Below are 20,176 nucleotides of genomic sequence, written 5' to 3'. Positions count from 1 at the left end.
ACTTTAGTATGAATATGTGAATAAAAAAGTAGAACGTTGCTACATCCTAAACGATAGATACTTGACGTTGAATGGGCCATAGTAATGTCAATTTAGCAATACAATTTAAAAAGTTATAGCCCTGCAAAGAAGGGGAACATCTCCATAGACAAATAGAGCTGGCAGAGGACGGTATAAGGATGGATATAAGTGTGGCAGAGAAAGGGTTAAGAGATTTGCTAAAGAAATTAAAACGACTTAACGAGACCTTCTGATAGCAGGGTTGATCAAGTAGGACACCATGAGTGAAAGGGTTAACCGTTTGTAGTGTGGTAGTGAAAGGGTTAACAGTCTGTAGTTTGGTCGTGAATTGGTTAACCGTCTGTAGTGTGGTGGTGAAAGGCTTAACCGTCTGTAGTGTGGTAGTGAAAGGCTTAACCGTCTGTAGTGTGGTAGTGAAAGGGTTAATCTTCTGTAGTGTGGTAGTGAAAGGTTAACCGTCTGTAGTGTGGTAGTGAAAGGGTTAACCTTCTGTAGTGTGGTAGTGAAAGGGTTAACCATCTGTAGTGTGGTAGTGAAAGGTTAACAGTCTGTAGTGTGGTAGTGAAAGGGTTAACCGTCTGTAGTGTGGTAGTGAAAGGTTAACCTTGTGTAGTGTGGTAGTGAAAGGGTTAACCTTCTGTAGTGTGGTAGTGAAAGGGTTAACTGTCTGTAGTGTGGTAGTGAAAGGGTTAACCTTATGTAGTGTGGTAGTGAAAGGGTTAACCCTCTGTAGTGTGGTAGTGAAAGGTTAACAGTCTGTAGTGTGGTAGTGAAAGGGTTAACCTTCTGTAGTGTGGTAGTGAAAGGTTAACCGTCTGTAGTGTGGTAGTGAAAGGGTTAACCTTCTGTAGTGTGGTAGTGAAAGGTTAACCCTCTGTAGTGTGGTAGTGAAAGGTTAACCGTCTGTAGTGTGGTAGTGAAAGGGTTAACCATCTGTAGTGTGGTAGTGAAAGGGTTAACCTTCTGTAGTGTGGTAGTGAAAGGTTAACCTTCTGTAGTGTGGCAGTGAAAGGTTAACCGTCTGTTGTGTGGCAGTGAAAGGGTTAACCTTATGTAGTGTGGTAGTGAAAGGGTTAACAGTCTGTAGTGTGGTAGTGAAAGGTTAACCTTCTGTAGTGTGGTAGTGAAAGGGTTAACCTTATGTAGTGTGGTAGTGAAAGGGTTAACCTTCTGTAATGTGGTAGTGAAAGGGTTAACCCTCTGTAGTGTGGTAGTGAAAGGGTTAACCTTCTGTAGTGTGGTAGTGAAAGGTTAACCGTCTGTAGTGTGGTAGTGAAAGGGTTAACCTTCTGTAGTGTGGTAGTGAAAGGTTAACCTTCTGTAGTGTGGTAGCGAAAGGTTAACCCTCTGTAGTGTGGTAGTGAAAGGTTAACCATCTGTAGTGTGGTAGTGAAAGGGTTAACCTTCTGTAGTGTGGTAGTGAAAGGTTAACCGTCTGTAGTGTGGTAGTGAAAGGGTTAACCTTCTGTAGTGTGGTAGTGAAAGGTTAACCGTCTGTAGTGTGGTAGTGAAAGGTTAACCGTCTGTAGTGTGGTAGTGAAAGGGTTAACCTTCTGTAGTGTGGTAGTGAAAGGGTTAACCTTCTGTAGTGTGGTAGTGAAAGGTTAACCGTCTGTAGTGTGGTAGTGAAAGGTTAACCGTCTGTAGTGTGGTAGTGAAAGGGTTAACCTTCTGTAGTGTGGTAGTGAAAGGTTAACCTTCTGTAGTGTGGTAGTGAAAGGTTAACCGTCTGTAGTGTGGTAGTGAAAGGGTTAACCTTCTGTAGTGTGGTAGTGAAAGGTTAACCTTCTGTAGTGTGGTAGTGAAAGGTTAACCGTCTGTAGTGTGGTAGTGAAAGGGTTAACCTCCTGTAGTGTGGTAGTGAAAGGGTTAACCTTCTGTAGTGTGGCAGTGAAAGGTTAACCGTCTGTAGTGTGGTAGTGAAAGGTTAACAGTCTGTAGTGTGGTAGTGAAAGGGTAACCTTCTGTAGTGTGGTAGTGAAAGGGTTAACCTTCTGTAGTGTGGTAGTGAAAGGTTAACCGTCTGTAGTGTGGTAGTGAAAGGTTAACCGTCTGTAGTGTGGTAGTGAAAGGTTAACCGTCTGTAGTGTGGTAGTGAAAGGGTAACCGTCTGTAGTGTGGTAGTGAAAGGGTAACCGTCTGTAGTGTGGTAGTGAAAGGGTTAACCTTCTGTAGTGTGGTAGTGAAAGGTTAACCTTCTGTAGTGTGGTAGTGAAAGGTTAACCGTCTGTAGCGTGGTAGTGAAAGGGTTAACCTCCTGTAGTGTGGTAGTGAAAGGGTTAACCTTCTGTAGTGTGGTAGTGAAAGGGTTAACCTTCTGTAGTGTGGTAGTGAAAGGTTAACCGTCTGTAGTGTGGTAGTGAAAGGGTTAACCTCCTGTAGTGTGGTAGTGAAAGGGTTAAGAGAGAATATAATCACCATTTTGTCCTGCAGCTTCTTCTGGATCAGATTCAACATGGTCTGAGAGAAGAAATAACAACAACATGGTCTGAGAGAAGAAATAACAACAACATGGTCTGAGAGAAGAAGAAATAACAACAACATTAGGGGTGGGGGAAAAAATCGATACGTAGTAGTATCGCGATACTTTGCGTGGCGATACTGTATCGATACAGGGACGCCAAGTATCGATATTTAATTATTCATAAAAAAAATAAGGAAGTTGCATTGTTCATTTCAATACCTGTAATAGTACAGTAGTCCACACACACACATGTGCATTCAGTTAAGTTGGAATATGACTGTAATACAAACAGTTCAGTTTGTCAGGTACATGCAACACAGATTACAGTGTTTACATCTGTCTGCTTGAGAAAATACCATGTTCTGCGATAAAAATGATTGAAGTGAGATGAACAGACTGAACTTTATTTTATTAGATAAAACATGTTGACAGTTTTACTTTGCAGTTAAAAAAAATTGATAAAAAAAAAGAGAATCGCAATATTCGCGATATATAATAATAATAATAATAATAATGGATTGGATTTATATAGCACTCTTCATGACATCCCAGTGACCCCAGAGCGCTTACAGAGTCCATTATTCGTTCATACACAGTCATACCGGTGGTGGTAAGCTACAATTGCAGCCAGAGCTGCCCTGAGGCAGACTCACGGAAGCGTGGTGAATAATCATCGCCTACGGCCCCTCCGACCACCACCAACATTCATTCACATGCATACACATTCATACGAGGCAAGTAGGTTAAGTGTATCGAGTATGCGGCTCAAGTATCACGATAGTATCGTATCGCGAGATCTCTGGCGATTCCCACCCCTAAACAACATGGTCTGAGAGAAGGAGAAGAAGAAATAACAACAACATGGTCTGAGAGAAGAAGAAGAAGAAATAACAACAACATGGTCTGAGAGAAGGAGAAGAAGAAATAACAACAACATGGTCTGAGAGAAGAAGAAGAAGAAATAACAACAACATGGTCTGAGAGAAGAAGAAGAAATAACAACAACATGGTCTGAGAGAAGAAGAAGAAATAACAACAACATGGTCTGAGAGAAGAAGAAGAAATAACAACAACATGGTCTGAGAGAAGAAGAAGAAATAACAACAACATGGTCTGAGAGAAGAAGAAGAAGAAATAACAACAACATGGTCTGAGAGAAGAAGAAGAAATAACAACAACATGGTCTGAGAGAAGAAGAAGAAATAACAACAACATGGTCTGAGAGAAGAAGAAGAAATAACAACAACATGGTCTGAGAGAAGAAGAAGAAATAACAACAACATGGTCTGAGAGAAGAAGAAGAAATAACAACAACATGGTCTGAGAGAAGAAGAAGAAATAACAACAACATGGTCTGAGAGAAGAAGAAATAACAACAAAACAGAGAGATTTCAGGAACAATGCACTTTGAATGACAAACAAAGAAATACCCCAGTATCAGTCCAGTATCAGTCCAGTATCAGTATCAGTCCAGTATCAGTCCAGTATCAGTATCAGTCCAGTATCAGTCCAGTATCAGTATCAGTCCAGTATCAGTCCAGTATCAGTATCAGTCCAGTATCAGTCCAGTATCAGTATCAGTCCAGTATCAGTCCAGTATCAGTATCAGTCCAGTATCAGTCCAGTATCAGTATCAGTCCAGTATCAGTCCAGTATCAGTATCAGTCCAGTATCAGTCCAGTATCAGTATCAGTCCAGTATCAGTCCAGTATCAGTCCAGTATCAGTATCAGTCCAGTATCAGTCCAGTATCAGTATCAGTCCAGTATCAGTCCAGTATCAGTATCAGTCCAGTATCAGTCCAGTATCAGTCCAGTATCAGTCTGAACTAGGGATTCACATTTTGGACAATTTTTACGGTGGTTAACTGGTGAGCTTAGAATCAACCAATGCATATATTTAGTATATACATATATTCTACTGAGGATGGTATATTATGTATCCAACAATAATAAACAGGACTGGCATTGTGGAAATATGCAATTGGCTACTTTCTTTGGAAAAAGGAACAATACAGAGAGAGAGAGCGAGAGCGAGAGCGAGAGCGAGAGCGAGAGCGAGAGAGAGAGAGAGAGAGAGAGAGAGAGAGAGAGAGAGAGAGAGAGAAAGAGAGACACACACACACTGAGATCCTGTCCGGGGGTAGGATTAATCGTGAGTGAAAAGGATGTGCTTGGCTAAGATGTTGTATAGATCTGCTCTTTAGAACCATGGGGTATTCTCAGCAAAGATGGTTAAATAGCCTTTATTACTGTGGCTATTTTGAAGAAGAAAGAGACACCTTGGGTTTCTTTTGACTTGCCGTTACTCCTCCTACTGTCGGTCTGGGGAGGGTGTAGAACTACCACATGCTGCCCTACTGCCCTACGACTGACCAAGCCGGAGGTACCGCTGACAGCTGGACGATTTCGTTTAACTTGCCGTTACTCCTACCGAGGGTTCCCACAGACATTGCAAAATGAAATTCAATGACTTTCAAGTACTTTTCCAAGCACTATTTTTCATTTTAAACGGGCATTTAAAAAGGACAAAATTCACTTTTAAATGCTGTTTTTTTATAGGAGAAAAATCAAATCAAATATTTATGGCTTAAAACCAATTTGCAACAATTAGTTACACTTTAAATAAAAAAGATTCTTCTTGATCCAGAACAATTTTATCATGGATGAACAAAACATTCAATGCGAATGGTTGATTTGAATTTCAATCTTGTAAAAGAAATGGGCTGTTTTCAAGGAATTCCAGGCCTTGACTTTTTTTTGGGTAAAAAAATCAAGCACTTTAACACATTGAGTGCCACGCCCCTTCCGGGAAGTGACCCCTTCCTTGCCGTCCATTAACCCCATGTAAACGTAGTTGTAGTTTGTAGAGCTAAACCTATATTTTATAGTATAGCTATGGGTCTAATAACGCCATCGAGTTGCTTCTGGTCAACGTGCAAAAAACTGATTCTTTTTTCATCCGTACATTTATCCGTTTTGAATATGAATATAGTTTGGTTGCTTATGAGTAATTCCAGGGAAAAGACACTAAAACAGCGTTTTTGTGTAATTCAATAAACACGTTGTAATTTTTCGCCTGATTATCGGATCTTCCTGAAATCAATACTAGACCATCATTATTATCCTTCCTCGTGCACGCATGCAATGTGGTTTAGACCGGCGCGCCCCCTACCCGCCCTCCTGCAACCCAACGGCAAACAGCCATACACATAAAACACAGATAGCGTCAATCGCGGTAGAAATAAATATCAGATCAACGCAAGCTTTCATATATAGTGTCCTTACCTGTTCTCTCATGTAATGCAAAAAAAAGAATCCTATTATCTCATCGCCATTCCAGTTATCCACAGCGATCCTGTCTCCGACGTTGTTGGGCATTGCACTTCAACGGGCGGGCGGGGTCAGTAGTCCAAGCCATCCCTACAAGCGCGTGTTTTGCCGGAGTGTTTAGGACCCGCTTTTCTAACGGGGTGCAATAATGGCCAAAGGCGTTAAGAGGGCGGTATAAGACCGTCTGCCAGCTCAGACACATTCAGTACAGCATGCACAAGGTGCCCCGCTGAATTATGAATGGCAATAGCGAATAAAAGAAATACCGCGAGAAAAACGTAGATCTACGTTACCGGCACTCAACGATCGGGCGACAGAAGCGTAGTTCTACGTTTTCGGCAACCAAATGGTTAAGCACTTCGAGGACCTTGTGCGAACCCTGCTCCTACCTTGACGAAACCCATCTTGCCCACGGCCTCCTTGTGGTGGTTGTCCACCTGGCACACCAGGGCGTTGCAGAGATGCACGGCGATGCGCTGGATGGACTCGTCCTGCCGGGCCGGCTCCAGGATCTTCAGGAGCAGCAGGTTCACTCTGCTGTACTGGAACTCAAGCTCCTCCGGGATGCTGAAGTTACACAGCGTCAGGCAGCAGTTCCTCTGGACCTGAGAGGGAAACAGAGCGTCAGACAGCAGTTCCTCTGGACCTGAGAGGGAAACAGAGCGTCAGGCAGCAGTTCCTCTGGACCTGAGAGGGAAACAGAGCGTCAGGCAGCAGTTCCTCTGGACCTGAGAGGGAAACAGAGCGTCAGGCAGCAGTTCCTCTGGACCTGAGAGGGAAACAGAGCGTCAGGCAGCAGTTCCTCTGGACCTGAGAGGGAAACAGAGCGTCAGACAGCAGTTCCTCTGGACCTGAGAGGGAAACACAGCGTCAGGCAGCAGTTCCTCTGGACCTGAGAGGGAAACAGAGCGTCAGGCAGCAGTTCCTCTGGACCTGAGAGGGAAACAGAGCGTCAGGCAGCAGTTCCTCTGGACCTGAGAGGGAAACAGAGCGTCAGGCAGCAGTTCCTCTGGACCTGAGAGGGAAACAGAGCGTCAGGCAGCAGTTCCTCTGGACCTGAGAGGGAAACAGAGCGTCAGGCAGCAGTTCCTCTGGACCTGAGAGGGAAACAGAGCGTCAGGCAGCAGTTCCTCTGGACCTGAGAGGGAAACAGAGCGTCAGGCAGCAGTTCCTCTGGACCTGAGAGGGAAACAGAGCGTCAGGCAGCAGTTCCTCTGGACCTGAGAGGGAAACAGAGCGTCAGGCAGCAGTTCCTCTGGACCTGAGAGGGAAACAGAGCGTCAGGCAGCAGTTCCTCTGGACCTGAGAGGGAAACAGAGCGTCAGGCAGCAGTTCCTCTGGACCTGAGAGGGAAACACAGCGTCAGGCAGCAGTTCCTCTGGACCTGAGAGGGAAACGAACAGAAATCACCTTTCTTTTCCCACAATGTTTTTATTGTTCAACAACATATATCCACATTCACACACACTAGGGCTGAGCCCAAACATTCAAACCTTCTTTCGTTACTTTGTCATTCGAATCTTAATTAATGGGTTCGAACCTCTGCTTTTTATTTTTAAGTTTTTATTTTTTTTAATTTATTTTACACAGAAAATATATATCAGAATATCAGAGTACTATGTTGTGTTTACAATAATTAGGCGTGTACTCACTGTGACCTCTTGGTACTGCTCCATGCCGTTCAGAACCACATGGATGACCTCTCTGCGTAGCCGCACACTCTGGTCGATGCGGTACTCTGTGTTGGTCAGGTAGAAGAGGGCCGCGCTGCCCGTCACCTGGATGCTCTTGTCGTACTTGTGGCACTTCAGAGCTGCTATCACAAGCTGAGGGGAGGACAGACAGGAAACAGAGACGAGGACAGACAGGAAACAGAGATGAGGACAGACAGGAAACAGAGACGAGGACCGACAGGAAACAGAGACGAGGACCGACAGGAAACAGAGACGAGGACAGACAGGAAACAGAGATGAGGACAGACAGGAAACAGAGACGAGGACAGACAGGAAACAGAGACGAGGACAGACAGGAAACGGAGACGAGGACCGACAGGAAACAGAGACGAGGACCGACAGGAAACAGAGACGAGGACAGACAGGAAACAGAGACGAGGACCGACAGGAAACAGAGACGAGGACCGACAGGAAACAGAGACGAGGACAGACAGGAAACAGAGACGAGGACAGACAGGAAACAGAGACGAGGACCGACAGGAAACAGAGACGAGGACAGACCGGAAACAGAGATGAGGACAGACAGGAAACAGAGATGAGGACAGACAGGAAACAGAGATGAGGACAGACAGGAAACAGAGATGAGGACAGACAGGAAACAGAGACGAGGACAGACAGGAAACAGAGATGAGGACCGACAGGAAACAGAGATGAGGACAGACAGGAAACAGAGATGAGGACAGACAGGAAACAGAGACGAGGACAGACAGGAAACAGAGATGAGGACAGACAGGAAACAGAGACGAGGACAGACAGGAAACAGAGACGAGGACAGAAAGGAAACAGAGACGAGGACAGACAGGAAACAAGAGATGAGGACAGACAGGAAACAGAGATGAGGACAGACAGGAAACAAGAGATGAGGACAGACAGGAAACAGAGATGAGGACAGACAGGAAACAAGAGATGAGGACGCTACACTGAAAAATATCACCATTAAACATGAAACAAAACAGCCGGAGAAGGTATCTGCAGGTTTAGCCCAGTCAGATTTAAGGCTTTTTAAGACTTTTTAATGCCACTCAGAATTAAATTTAATACCAATTTCACGATAACAAAATGGCAAAAATCATGGGTACTCTCAGTACACTCATTCAAGGGTACTACGACTATGCCTGCACCTCATGGTACCAAAGCACCTCAAAGGCACTAAAAACAAGATTACAAACATCACAAAACAAACTGGTCAGACTACTGCTTAACCTCACTCCTAAAACCCACTTTACCCCTGCCCACATTCAAAACCGCTCTTAAAGAGCACCTACGGGGGGTGCTCCAGTAGCACACCATGTTACCGCGCTGCGTCGCGGGACTCCGTGCTGCGTCACGGATCTGGTTGACTCCGAGTTCGATTCCCGGACTCGCCGTCATTTGCCGAATGTCTCCCCCTGCTCTCTCTCCCGTTTCACCCTACAACTGTCGGTCATGCTTGACCAGAATAGCGATAAACGCTAAAAAAAAAAAAAAAAAAAAAAAAAGAGCACCTACGGGAGGCTGCAATTCGAAACTGGCCACCGTAAATGTCCAACCCCCCCCCCCCTCCTCCTAATGTACAGTCTCATCCCCATCATATATATATAATATGTTCTGTTATGATCTCTGGGTAACAGAACAGTACTATGTCATGTATGTTTTTACTGTATTTATTTCTGTATATTTTATTTCATTTTTATTCTATTTTACTCTACTCTTATCCTAGGCAACTTGATTGATTTGTGTTATTATTCTAATTCGTGACCTGTCCTGTCTAAATGTTTAAATGTTGAGCGATTTGCAGTGTCAAATTTCCCACGGGATAATAAAAGTATTTCTATTCTATCTATTCTATGTTGTGTATGTCAATATGAATTGAAAATGGGGGACCCTGATGTAAACAAGACAAACGTCTTTCTCTGGTCTGCATCTTATTGTGTGTATTGAGCTGTACTGTATTGTACACATTCTGCAATCTGTTAAATAAAGTTTTCATTCATCCAGTTGTTTTGTTTTTGTGGTTTGGTTGAATGAATACTTTATTTAACAGATTTCAGAATGGGTACAATACAGTACAGCTCAATACACACAATAATAAGGGGATGCAGACCAGAGAAAGACGTTTGTCTTGTTTACATCAGGGTCCCCCATTTTCAATTCATAGTGACATTTATGACATGCACAACATACATGACATTTATGGCATAGGGATATACATGACATACAGGTATATATTACCGTTACATTTGTGACATACATGATATGCAAATATACAGTACTGTTACGCATAGATCCTAACAGAGTCAGGGAACATCGCTTGAAACACCTCTCCTAGTCCCTCATTTCCATTGTAGGACTGATGCTTTGCGACCGTATTTAGAACCCACAGTACCTCAGCTTCAAGGGTTGGCGTGGAGCCGAACGTTACCCGGACAGGTGCAGATGTAATTGGTGGTAGACCTACCTGTCCCTGAGCAGTTGATGTGGACGGCGTCGAAAAGAAATTTGATATTGAAGTTGTCTGCAGGCGGGTTTTTGCAGATGTAACATGCTTAGCGCTGTGCATGTGTGACTCGACTGCTTTTATTCCCATCGTTCCCAGTTTAAAATCCTTTTTGCGGAGTTTGCAGCGGGCCTCGTACTTTCACTGGGACCAACCACGGTGCAAACAGAGGGTTTTCGAGCCAGTTCTCATTAAATTTGCACTTTCCCATGTTAAATTAACGAGTGCAAATAAATACAAATCAATTAAACGAAACTAAACGTCAGCGTTATCGCTACGGCTTGAATAACGTGTTACCTATGCTCCGGTGTTCTGAAATAGCTCCCGACGGCGACACACATTAAGGACCATAAATTGGTTCCGCCCCACTGCGTACCGTTTGCGTGAAAGAGAAAAAAAAGCCTGACTTTATCTCCCGTTAATAATAGTTAACCCCCAGATTTCACAATGAAACATAAGATGACATGGCATGTTTTTAAGACCTCCGAAAGTCGGATTTAAGACATTTTAAGACAAATTAAGGCCTTAATAGTTGATAGTTGAATTTAAGACTTTTTAAGACTTTTTAAGGTCCCGCGGACACCCGGCAGCAGAACTCGAGATAGGAATGTCTGACCAATGAGCGAGTGTCTGCATCCCACTTAAACGGCACAGACTACAACGCATAACGAATGACGTATATCACACCAGTTAGGGTACCTAATGTATGCTGCACCTGTGTATACAAGAACCTTGGTGTTGTCCTCGATGACCAGTTGAACTTCTCACATCGCAGCGACAACCAGAACCTGCAGATTCCTCCTGAGCAACGTCAGAAGGATACGCCTCTTCCTGACAAAGAAGCCACCCAACTCCTCGTCCAATCAACAGTCATCTCCCGCCTCGACTACTGCAACGCACTGCTCGCTGGCCTCCCGGCCACTGCCACCAAGCCTCTTCAACTCATTCAGAATGCAGCGGCCCGACTGATCTCAAACCTACCGAAGTCGGCCCATGTCACCCGACTTCTTGGGGACCTGCACTGGCTCCCCATTGCTGCACGAATCCGCTTCAAGGCCCTCGACCTGGCATACCGTGCGGCAAAGGGAACCGCTCCCGCCTACCTCCGGTCAATGGTCTCTAACTACACACCCTCAAGACCCCTACGCTGTGAATCTTCTGGCCGCCTCAGACCTACTCCTATCCAAGCTCCGGGAGGGTCATCAAAGAGAAGTCGCCTATTCTCAGTCCTTGCCCCACAATGGTGGAATGAACTACCCACCCCAGTTAGGACAGCCGAATCCCGTCCAATCTTTCGCCGTCGACTAAAAACGCACTTCTTCAACTATTATCTGAAATAATGAAAAAGAAATAAAAAGATCTAACCCTAACTAACCTTACTGCCATGCACTTGTCCTAATATACTAACCTACACTGTAACACGCAACACTTTGATGAACATTGTTACTCAGCTGATAAGAGTTGTACCCTTCCTGATGACTTGTCGTACAGAACTTGTAAGTCGCTTTGGATAAAAGCGTCAGCTAAATGACTAAATGTAAATGTATACTGTATACTTTACTTACTCATAGTATATAGATTCTAGTGCTTATTGTAACCATATTTATTGTAATGTATAATATAACAGACCCTCATCTGCACTTTTGATCACAGAGTTAATTATACTGTTTACACTGCCTATTTTTACTTTTCTACTGTACTATAATCAGGGTTCCCACAGACATTGCAAAATAAAATTCAAGGACTTGCAAGTACTTTTCCAAGCACTATTATTCATTTTAAAAGGATACAATTCACCTTTAAATACGTTTTTTATAGAAAAAAAAATCGGATCCAATATTTATCGCTTAAAGGCCCCCTTGCATGTTGTATTTTTGTTCAATAAACAATGTGACTAGGCCAAATGTGACTTTCATGAAGAGAGGAACATTTTTTCGAAATTGACCCAGTTTTAGCGTTTTTATCAAACATTTTGTCAGCCCAACCACAACCATCACGCACGTGGATATTTTAATCCATGGTTCATAACGTGTGCGTGTCATCTTAACACTTTCAGAGCCCAAGCTTAACCTTGATTTACCGGTTGAATGCCCACCATCCACTTCAATGTTAGCATTAAAAATGCTTAATCTATGTTTTAAATGATGGCTATGTGTCTAATCTTCCCATCGCTTATCAATGACTCGTTTTCCAGTCAACATTGTCGAAGCGGATTGTTTTTTTATCGGTTCATTTTCGTTTTATAGCATTTTGAAAAGCCCTCGTTTTCAAGGAAAATATAAATATTCCATGATAAAAGACGTTTACTGGAATATTCTAGAATACACAAAAACGTTGTCATTTTTCGGCCTCGTTTTCAGATAAATGCTAGATTATTGATAGTATTATGTGTACGTATGCACGCTAGATACGCAAGCTGAAAATCGATTCTCTGATTTCCTCATCAGCGATCACGCACACACACACACACACACACACACACACACACACAGGGCAAACGCTGAGATCTCAGCGAATACAACTCTGATTATCCCAAGACTGGTAAAATAGATTCCTTACCTCAGATCAGATGTTCTCCAAAAAGATCATTCCAATTCCTGATCGCCATTCCAAATATCGATCACACTTATTGATTTAGTATTGGCTACTGTGAATATATATTCCAGGCTGATTCCCGTCCCGCGATGACTTCCATGTTGAGCAGACAGCTTGCCAGCTACATATCGACTGATCCCAGGTCAGTCTAAGCGACTGACCTGCAGTTACACAGGGATAGACGATAGGGGGCGCTTTTTTCCATTCTGAGCTGCTGAAGGAGCTGCTGTACCAACGGGAGACTCGTCAGATCGCCAATAAAAAAATTAAACGCTAATACATGTCGTGGGCATTCAGGCATTGGGCTGATAAAACGTCATATGACGTCATGGGCACTGAAAGTGTTAATGATGACGTCACACAAGGTGCAGGGCAGCAGGGGTCTGAGAGTCACAGGCAGGTAGTGGCAGGAAGCAGAGAGCCTTCTTGTTACTACTAGCCGAGGAGCTAGTATCCGTTTCACCTAACACTATTGCTCCGTGATCATAGCCATTTATCTCTAAAGCTAACCACTATTTGTAAAAGCCACAACCATGTTACCATATTTGTAAATACTCATGTAAATCATTGTGTCGTTGTACATTATTGTGTATATAACGTTAGTAGCTAAGTTAGCTAGCTAGCATTCCCGAAACTCCTAACATGCCCCGATTTAAAATGGTTCTCTGCTCTTTGTATACCTTTGTCCTCACAAACAAAGTATTCTGCCAGGGAACTTATGGACACAACAGTAGTAAGTTAGTAGTTATAAGGTGTTTGAGCTTGTAACGTTAACGTTAGTTAGGTATCGTGGTAGCCCGTTTCGTGACTGTGATGCACCGAGTGCATCATGAAAGGGGCTACTATCGTATCAACATGCCGTGACGTGTAGCTTGCTAGCCGGCATGATGTGTGTGCAGTGCTTTGCCCCACAGGTCTGAGAAGAGGACCTGCACATTTTACTCGTTCCCCAAACTCTTTTACATGCCCCGATTTAAAATGGTTCACGACAGTAGACATAATGCTAACGTTAGCGGGGTAACGTTAGCCAGAGCCATATAGCGAGCTTGGTACTATGACCCGGGGATAAGGCGACAGCCCACAGACCAGTAGCGCTGCTGTACTGAACAACAGGCTGCCTAGTGGTAAATGTAGTTCTTTTTTTACGACATTAAAAACCTTATAACTACCTTGTTTCAACCAAAAATGCAATTGTACTGTAGCTGGTCCATCAAAGTATCTCCGACGATTAAACCCATTTGCGTCTTGTAAGGCGTCCATTTGGATCAAGGAAATAGCTTTCTGCACTCGTCAAACTCCATTGTAGTGGATGAGAAGTAGGGGAAAGTTACCTGAAGTGACGTCACGGCCCTGATAGCGTCTGATACGCTTTTTCATTGGCTCCATACATGTTATTCATGCATGGACATTTTTAACCCTTTCTGAGTGGAATTTCCGGCGTCAAATGGAAAAATAAATAAATAATGAAATTAGATACCAATGATGTAAACTACCCATAATTGAAGAGTAGGGTTTAACCTGCAAGTGGGCCTTTAAAACCAATTTCCGACAATTAGTTACACTTTAAATAAAAAATTATGTATTTCTTGATTCAGAATTTTTTATCATGGATGAACAAAACTTTCAATGCGAATGGTTGATTTGCATTTCAAGGACTTTTTAAGCACCTTGTTAAAAAAATGGGCTGTTTGCAAGGAATTCCAGACCTCATCTTTTTTTTGTGTAAAGAAAATCAAGCACTTTAAGCACTTCAAGGACCTTGTGCGAACCCTGTATAATTGTATTGCCTGTATTTATGTCTTTTACTATTACCCTGCCCATACCTGTACCCCCCCCCCCCCCACCTCCCTGCTATGATGCCTGAATTTCCCCAAGGGGATCAATAGTAAGGAATATCTTCTCTTCTCTTATTGAATGTCAGACCTGCAGAGCGCGGAGCAGCTGGCTGCAGTGCTGTATCCTGGCGATGTCAAACAGCTGGTTGATGGCTCGATGGGCCAGCTCCGGGCGGAACTCCGTGTACGCCTCGATGGCATTCAGGACCTGCTCTTCATTCTTGGATCCAGTCACCTGCAGGAAAAAAAACACTTTAGTTTTAACTTGACTTTTTCTACTTCACTCAAAGATAGCCTCCTGATGAGGTGAGGTGCACCGTGCCGTGTGTACATGTTCTTTGATTTAATCCCATTGAGAGACTCGGCAAAGAAGGGCAGCGGTGCCCTATAGTCAGGCTGCAAGTGCAACACAACACATCGTCAAACCTTTATTTAACAAGACAATAAAAACCCATTGAGACCGAGGTCTCTTTTTCAAGGGTGATCTGGCCAAGAAGGCAAGCACAAATTATGACAAAACATACATAACAAGACACAATACACGTACAGTAGACTACCATACAACCGACATTTTAAATGAAAAGTCAAATTCAGTTCAAAGGAAATACAAGCACAATAAAACAATAGCAATCAACCTAAATTAAAAATTCAACATCAAACCAGGAGCAGCAGGTGGAAAGGATTTCCGATATTTTTAGTTTAAAACAACACAAGGAGATCGGAGAGGCCAATTTGAGGCGTGTCTGGAGGTCATTCCAGGCCCAAGGACCGAAATAAAATAGGCTTCTTTTACGTGCCTCAGTCCGCACGGGCGGACCAGTGTTGACCAGTTTATAAAAAAAATATTTTAAATGTTTATTAGCAACGCCGAGCTTTCAAACCCTAGCGTTTGTCTGTCCGAAACCCTCGTGCAACTGTGAGTACTAGGGATGTCCGATATTATCGGCCTACCGATATTGCCATTAAAATGTGATATCGGAAATTATCGGTATCGGTTTTCAGAAATATATATATATTATATATATATATATATTCATTTATTTCTTTACATTTATTTAACCTTTATTTACCCAGGCAAGCAAGTAAGAACAAATTCAGATTTTATTTATTGTCAAAAGTATGCATAATGTTGTGTTAATTCAACGACAAGAGATATGTAATGTTAATTACCTGAAATTATTACGTTTTTTGGGGGGGGGAACTGCGCATATATCGGTATCGGAAATTAAGAGTTGGACAATATCGGTATAGGTAAAAAAGCCATTATCGAACATCCCTAGTGAGTACCTTTGAGATTTCTCTGCAATACTTTGCTGAGGACCAGTTCTTCAGAGTTAATTGTGAGATGTTCCTATGATGGTATAAGGGACGGTGTATTCACTCGGTGCATCACCGTCCCGAAAGGGGCTAGTGACGATAGATCCCATGCAGATCAACACATGCATGCGAGATGGACGACACACAGGAACACACACAAACGCATGCATTGGGTCGCCGCCAATGAATATCCTCTCTGCGCTAGACCCATCCTGTCGTCCTTCCCCCCAAGGGCAGACAGGGGCCGCACCCCGGGGACCAATCCAAGTGCTCCTGTCCGCCTTAGTCAGGGACGCGACAGCATTAGGCCTAACAAAATAAATTGTTTGGTTCCTGTTGGTTGTCAGTTAAGGCCATGGGTAGGTAGGGAATTTATTTAATTTAATTTTCTATTAAATAAAAATCCACAGCGACTATGGATAGGGAATTTCTTTGTTTGTGAAATACTTTCTTTTTATATATTCTAATTATTGAGATGGACTGCACCTTTTGACTAAGATTTAACTAAACTTTATTGCAAAAAAAAAAAAAAAAAAAAAAAATCTTTTTTTTAACTCATAAAATTATTTGGGTCGCACCTAAATCGGCAGGGTCGGTCGGCAACAGGAACCAAACCATTTTCTGATCTGTTCTGAATGTTTTTCCATTGGGTTTATCTTATCGGGAGGGGAAACCCTTGCGAGTGCGGGGGGAGAGAACATGCAAACTCCACACAGAAAGGCCGGGAGATACCCCACCTGGGTACCTGGCAACACGGCAACCTGGTCCCCAAGCGGGAATTGAACCCAGGACCTTCATGCTGTGAGGCGACAGTGTTAATCACTACACCACTGTGTCGTACCTACACCACGTGTCGTAAGTTCATACAGTTCAGTGGCTTGGACTTGGATTGGATCGGTACCAATGATCAGATGGATTGGATCTGTACTAATTATCAGATGGATTAGATCAGTACTTGGTAGTGCATCTCTAACTTTCAACTTCCATGGTAGCAGTAACATTGCTATGATTTGTTTCCGTTTGGATAATATTGACTGAGTCTTTTAGTAGGGGTGAAACATAAACAGCCTTCCAGACACTGGGGATTACATTTGAACCCTTTCACTGCCACACTACAGAAGGTTAACCCTTTACTATCACACTACCGACGGTTACCGTCGGTAGTGTGATAGTAAAGGGTTAACCTTCTGTAGTGTGGCAGTGAAAGGGTTAACCTGTTGTTGTGTGGCAGTGAAAGGGTTTATATAACAGCTGATTGCGGAGGCAGCCATGCACGGTGCCGACCTACACATCGGGAGCAATTAGAGGTCAAGTGTCTTGCTCAAGGACACTTAGAGACGCTGCTCGGGAGGTGGGGAAATCAAACCAGGAACCTTCCGACCACCACCAGGCGACTGCTCTACCTCCTGAGCCACTTCGTGACTACATTTAAATGTTTCTTGTCTCAGCAAAACAAACACAAATAAGTATTAAGACGTGAACCAATTCAATTTTCATACAATAATTTGTGTCACTTATAATAATTAGTGTTCCATATAAATAAAGTGACCTTATATGCAGGGATGTGTGTCACATTACAGAGGGTGGTGTCATAGAGCCCCAGGAACTGCAGCGGCCTCTTCAGCTCCTGGAAGGGAGAGATGCTGCTCTTGCAGGGTTCAATGCTGGAAGAAAACAAGATATTTAATCCATAAGTAAACAAAAAGGTCAAGCAAGAGCCAAAATATTCTTTGTATTTTTTATTTAACCTTTATTTAACCAGGTAGGTCAATTAAGAACAAATTCTTATTAACAATGATGGCCTGGTGAGAGGACAAAAGGACCTCTTAACACATTCCCGGCCAATCACATATATATACGTTTTTAACTAGTTTTTTCTTTTATTCGATTTTAATATCCTATTCAATGTCACAGAGCTGTATTTTGTCTGGAAAAGGCATATTGGGACTCCGAAAGTGCAGTACCGGCCAGATCCTGGTATTGGCGCTGTCTCGAGAATGCAGTAATCCTTGTTGCAGACTTGGTGTCACATTCTTTACGCAGACTTTTCTGTTTCTGGCTTCACCAGATCGCATGGAATACTTTTTGGGACGCCGAATTCATTATGCAGTAAAGGAATATGGCATCAGCCAATGGACATATGATCTAGCTAGCAGATGGTGATCATATAACTGGAAAATTATTTTTGGAATCCAACCGGCCACAGGTAAGAGCAATTTGACGTCAATTTCAGCTTGATCGTGCAAGGATTTAATAGCCATCCCCCTGCTCAGCCTATGTTGTGGTAATAACTAATGCCGTTATTGGTAATAATCAATAATCAGAAACGACTTCCCCCGCCCCCCCCCCCCTTTCATGCATTCATGATGGAACATAATACCGATCATATGCATTTGGATTTTTAACTCTAGCTTGTGTAGGGACGAAACGGCAATCGATTTAACGTTATTAGCTTAGCGCCTTATAAATAGATTTGCAGGAATGATCCCTAGGGATGGGTACCGAATTCGGTACTTTTGAGGTACCGAACCGAAACACGTCGGTACTACCGAGTATCGAATCAAGTGAGAAACCGGAAAAAATATATAAAAAAAAAAAAAAAAAAAAATGTCATGTCAACGTTCACACGCACAATATATGCTTACCTAGGATTTGACTTGATTCAACAACAAAGCAGTCGGAGCAATGACAAGCCGAAAACTGTCGAAATTGTAGTGACGTTTTGATTTTTTTTTTTACGACTGAGGTAGGTAAATTAAATTTCTTGAGACTAAAGTACCGAAAAAAGGTACCGTTGGGTACCAGGGCTGTACGCTGCGACGAGATCGTCGCAAATTGCCCCCTAATTTGGCCGGTGCGAATGAAAAATTATATCTACTCGCAAGCTTGCGAATAGTGATTTCACCCCTTCATTCGCATTTCACTACACTAACATTAGCCTACAACCAGGGCTGTACAGGCGACATAATGTTGCGGTTGTAATTTCATTAGACAGACCAGCGCGGACATTTAATAACATGCAATTTAATTGACACGAGCAATGGGCTAACGTTAGCTGGTGGTCCCGAGTGAAGCAGGGACGGTGGAAAAGTGAGGAAAGGGGGTGGGTTATATTGACAAGTGACAACGCTTGACAACAGAAGTTTAAACATAACTTCATATTTATTAGTTATTCGTTTCTGTATATCATCGACCACTGTGACTTTCCATCTCCGTGTTAGACTCTTCCTGTTTACATTAGAGTGTGACGTCATCACCTACGGCAGCTTAGACGATCAAAACGCGAACCTAGAACAAAACCCGGGGGGGGGGGGGGGGGGGGGGGGCTGGCTCTCTTGTGCGTTCTCGCCCCCTCTCTCTCTCTCGCTCTCTCTCTACATTCAATGATTTAAAGTAGCCAAACGTTACAGACAGTATAAATACTAACTGGATAGTTGATGATAAACATTTAATTTCATTATCTGAAATATTCTAAAATCATTAAGTCTGCTATAAGCCATTATCCCTTTGTGTGTAATTATTATTTTCTCACAGTAGTATATATATATATATATATATATATATATATATATATATATTTATATATATGTGTGTGTGTGTTTGGCTAAAGTGGATAGAAAACACAGTACTGTGCAAAAAAAGGGCACCCAAGAGTTTTTATATAAATAGTCTTAGATGTAAATAATTTTTTTTATTAGTGTGTCAGTAGACTACTCTTAGTACATTTTCATTAAATTATTTTTTAAAGCATCTTCATGGTTTAATAATGCAAACATATGTTGCAGGGACTTATTATAATCATCATATTGGCGTGACTGTATGCATCAAAGGGTTAAATCAAGCATTTTTAAGTGCTTTAGGAAATGTCAAAATATTGCGATATATATTGTGTATCGTGATATGGCCAAAAAATATCGCAATATCATTTAGAGGCCATATCGCCCAGCCCTACTATAATGGTAAAATAGTTATTTAAAAATTTGCCCCTAAAAAATATTATTTGCCCCTAAATTTCTCATTTAGGGGCAAGTGTGCCCCTAGTGAAAAAGCTTAAGGTATCGATTCACAGGTACCGGTACCGGTATCGGTTCAAATGTGAAAGGTACCCATCCCTAATGATCCCAGATCATTCCGATATAACACTCATATTCATCACGGTATAAAACGGGAACATATTGATGAAACAATTATTTCTTTATGGCATATTGAACGGAAGGTTCATACTGTCAATTGACAATGCCATTGGATCCATAGCTATAATATAAAATATAGATTTAGCTCTACAAACAACGTGACGCACAGTGAACGTTTGTAATGGAAAGGTGGCCTTCCTAGAGTGGGGCCCATCTAATGGCTGGCCGGGAATGTGTTAAAGGGTAACAAGGAAAAGGGGACGGAAATAAA

At 42.6% G+C, this 20,176-nt stretch overlaps 1 protein-coding gene across 1 annotated transcript in view; it reads right to left on the bottom strand.

The window, feature by feature from the left end:
• zer1 (zyg-11 related, cell cycle regulator) overlaps positions 1-20,176 on the bottom strand; it is a 63,205-nt gene that overhangs the window by 19,009 nt on the left and 24,020 nt on the right. Inside the window, exons 6-10 of the mRNA XM_084324606.1 lie at positions 17,322-17,436; positions 14,544-14,690; positions 7,469-7,642; positions 6,206-6,421; positions 2,440-2,481 (exon numbers count right to left, since the gene is read on the bottom strand). Coding sequence (XP_084180732.1) covers positions 2,440-2,481; positions 6,206-6,421; positions 7,469-7,642; positions 14,544-14,690; positions 17,322-17,436 — 694 coding nt within the window. The remainder of the gene's footprint in view (positions 1-2,439; positions 2,482-6,205; positions 6,422-7,468; positions 7,643-14,543; positions 14,691-17,321; positions 17,437-20,176) is intronic.

Source organism: Notolepis coatsorum (genome assembly GCF_963971535.1).
Source record: "Notolepis coatsorum genome assembly, chromosome: 11".
NCBI lineage: Eukaryota > Metazoa > Chordata > Actinopteri > Aulopiformes > Paralepididae > Notolepis > Notolepis coatsorum.
This window is presented reverse-complemented; position numbering and strand designations above follow the sequence as displayed.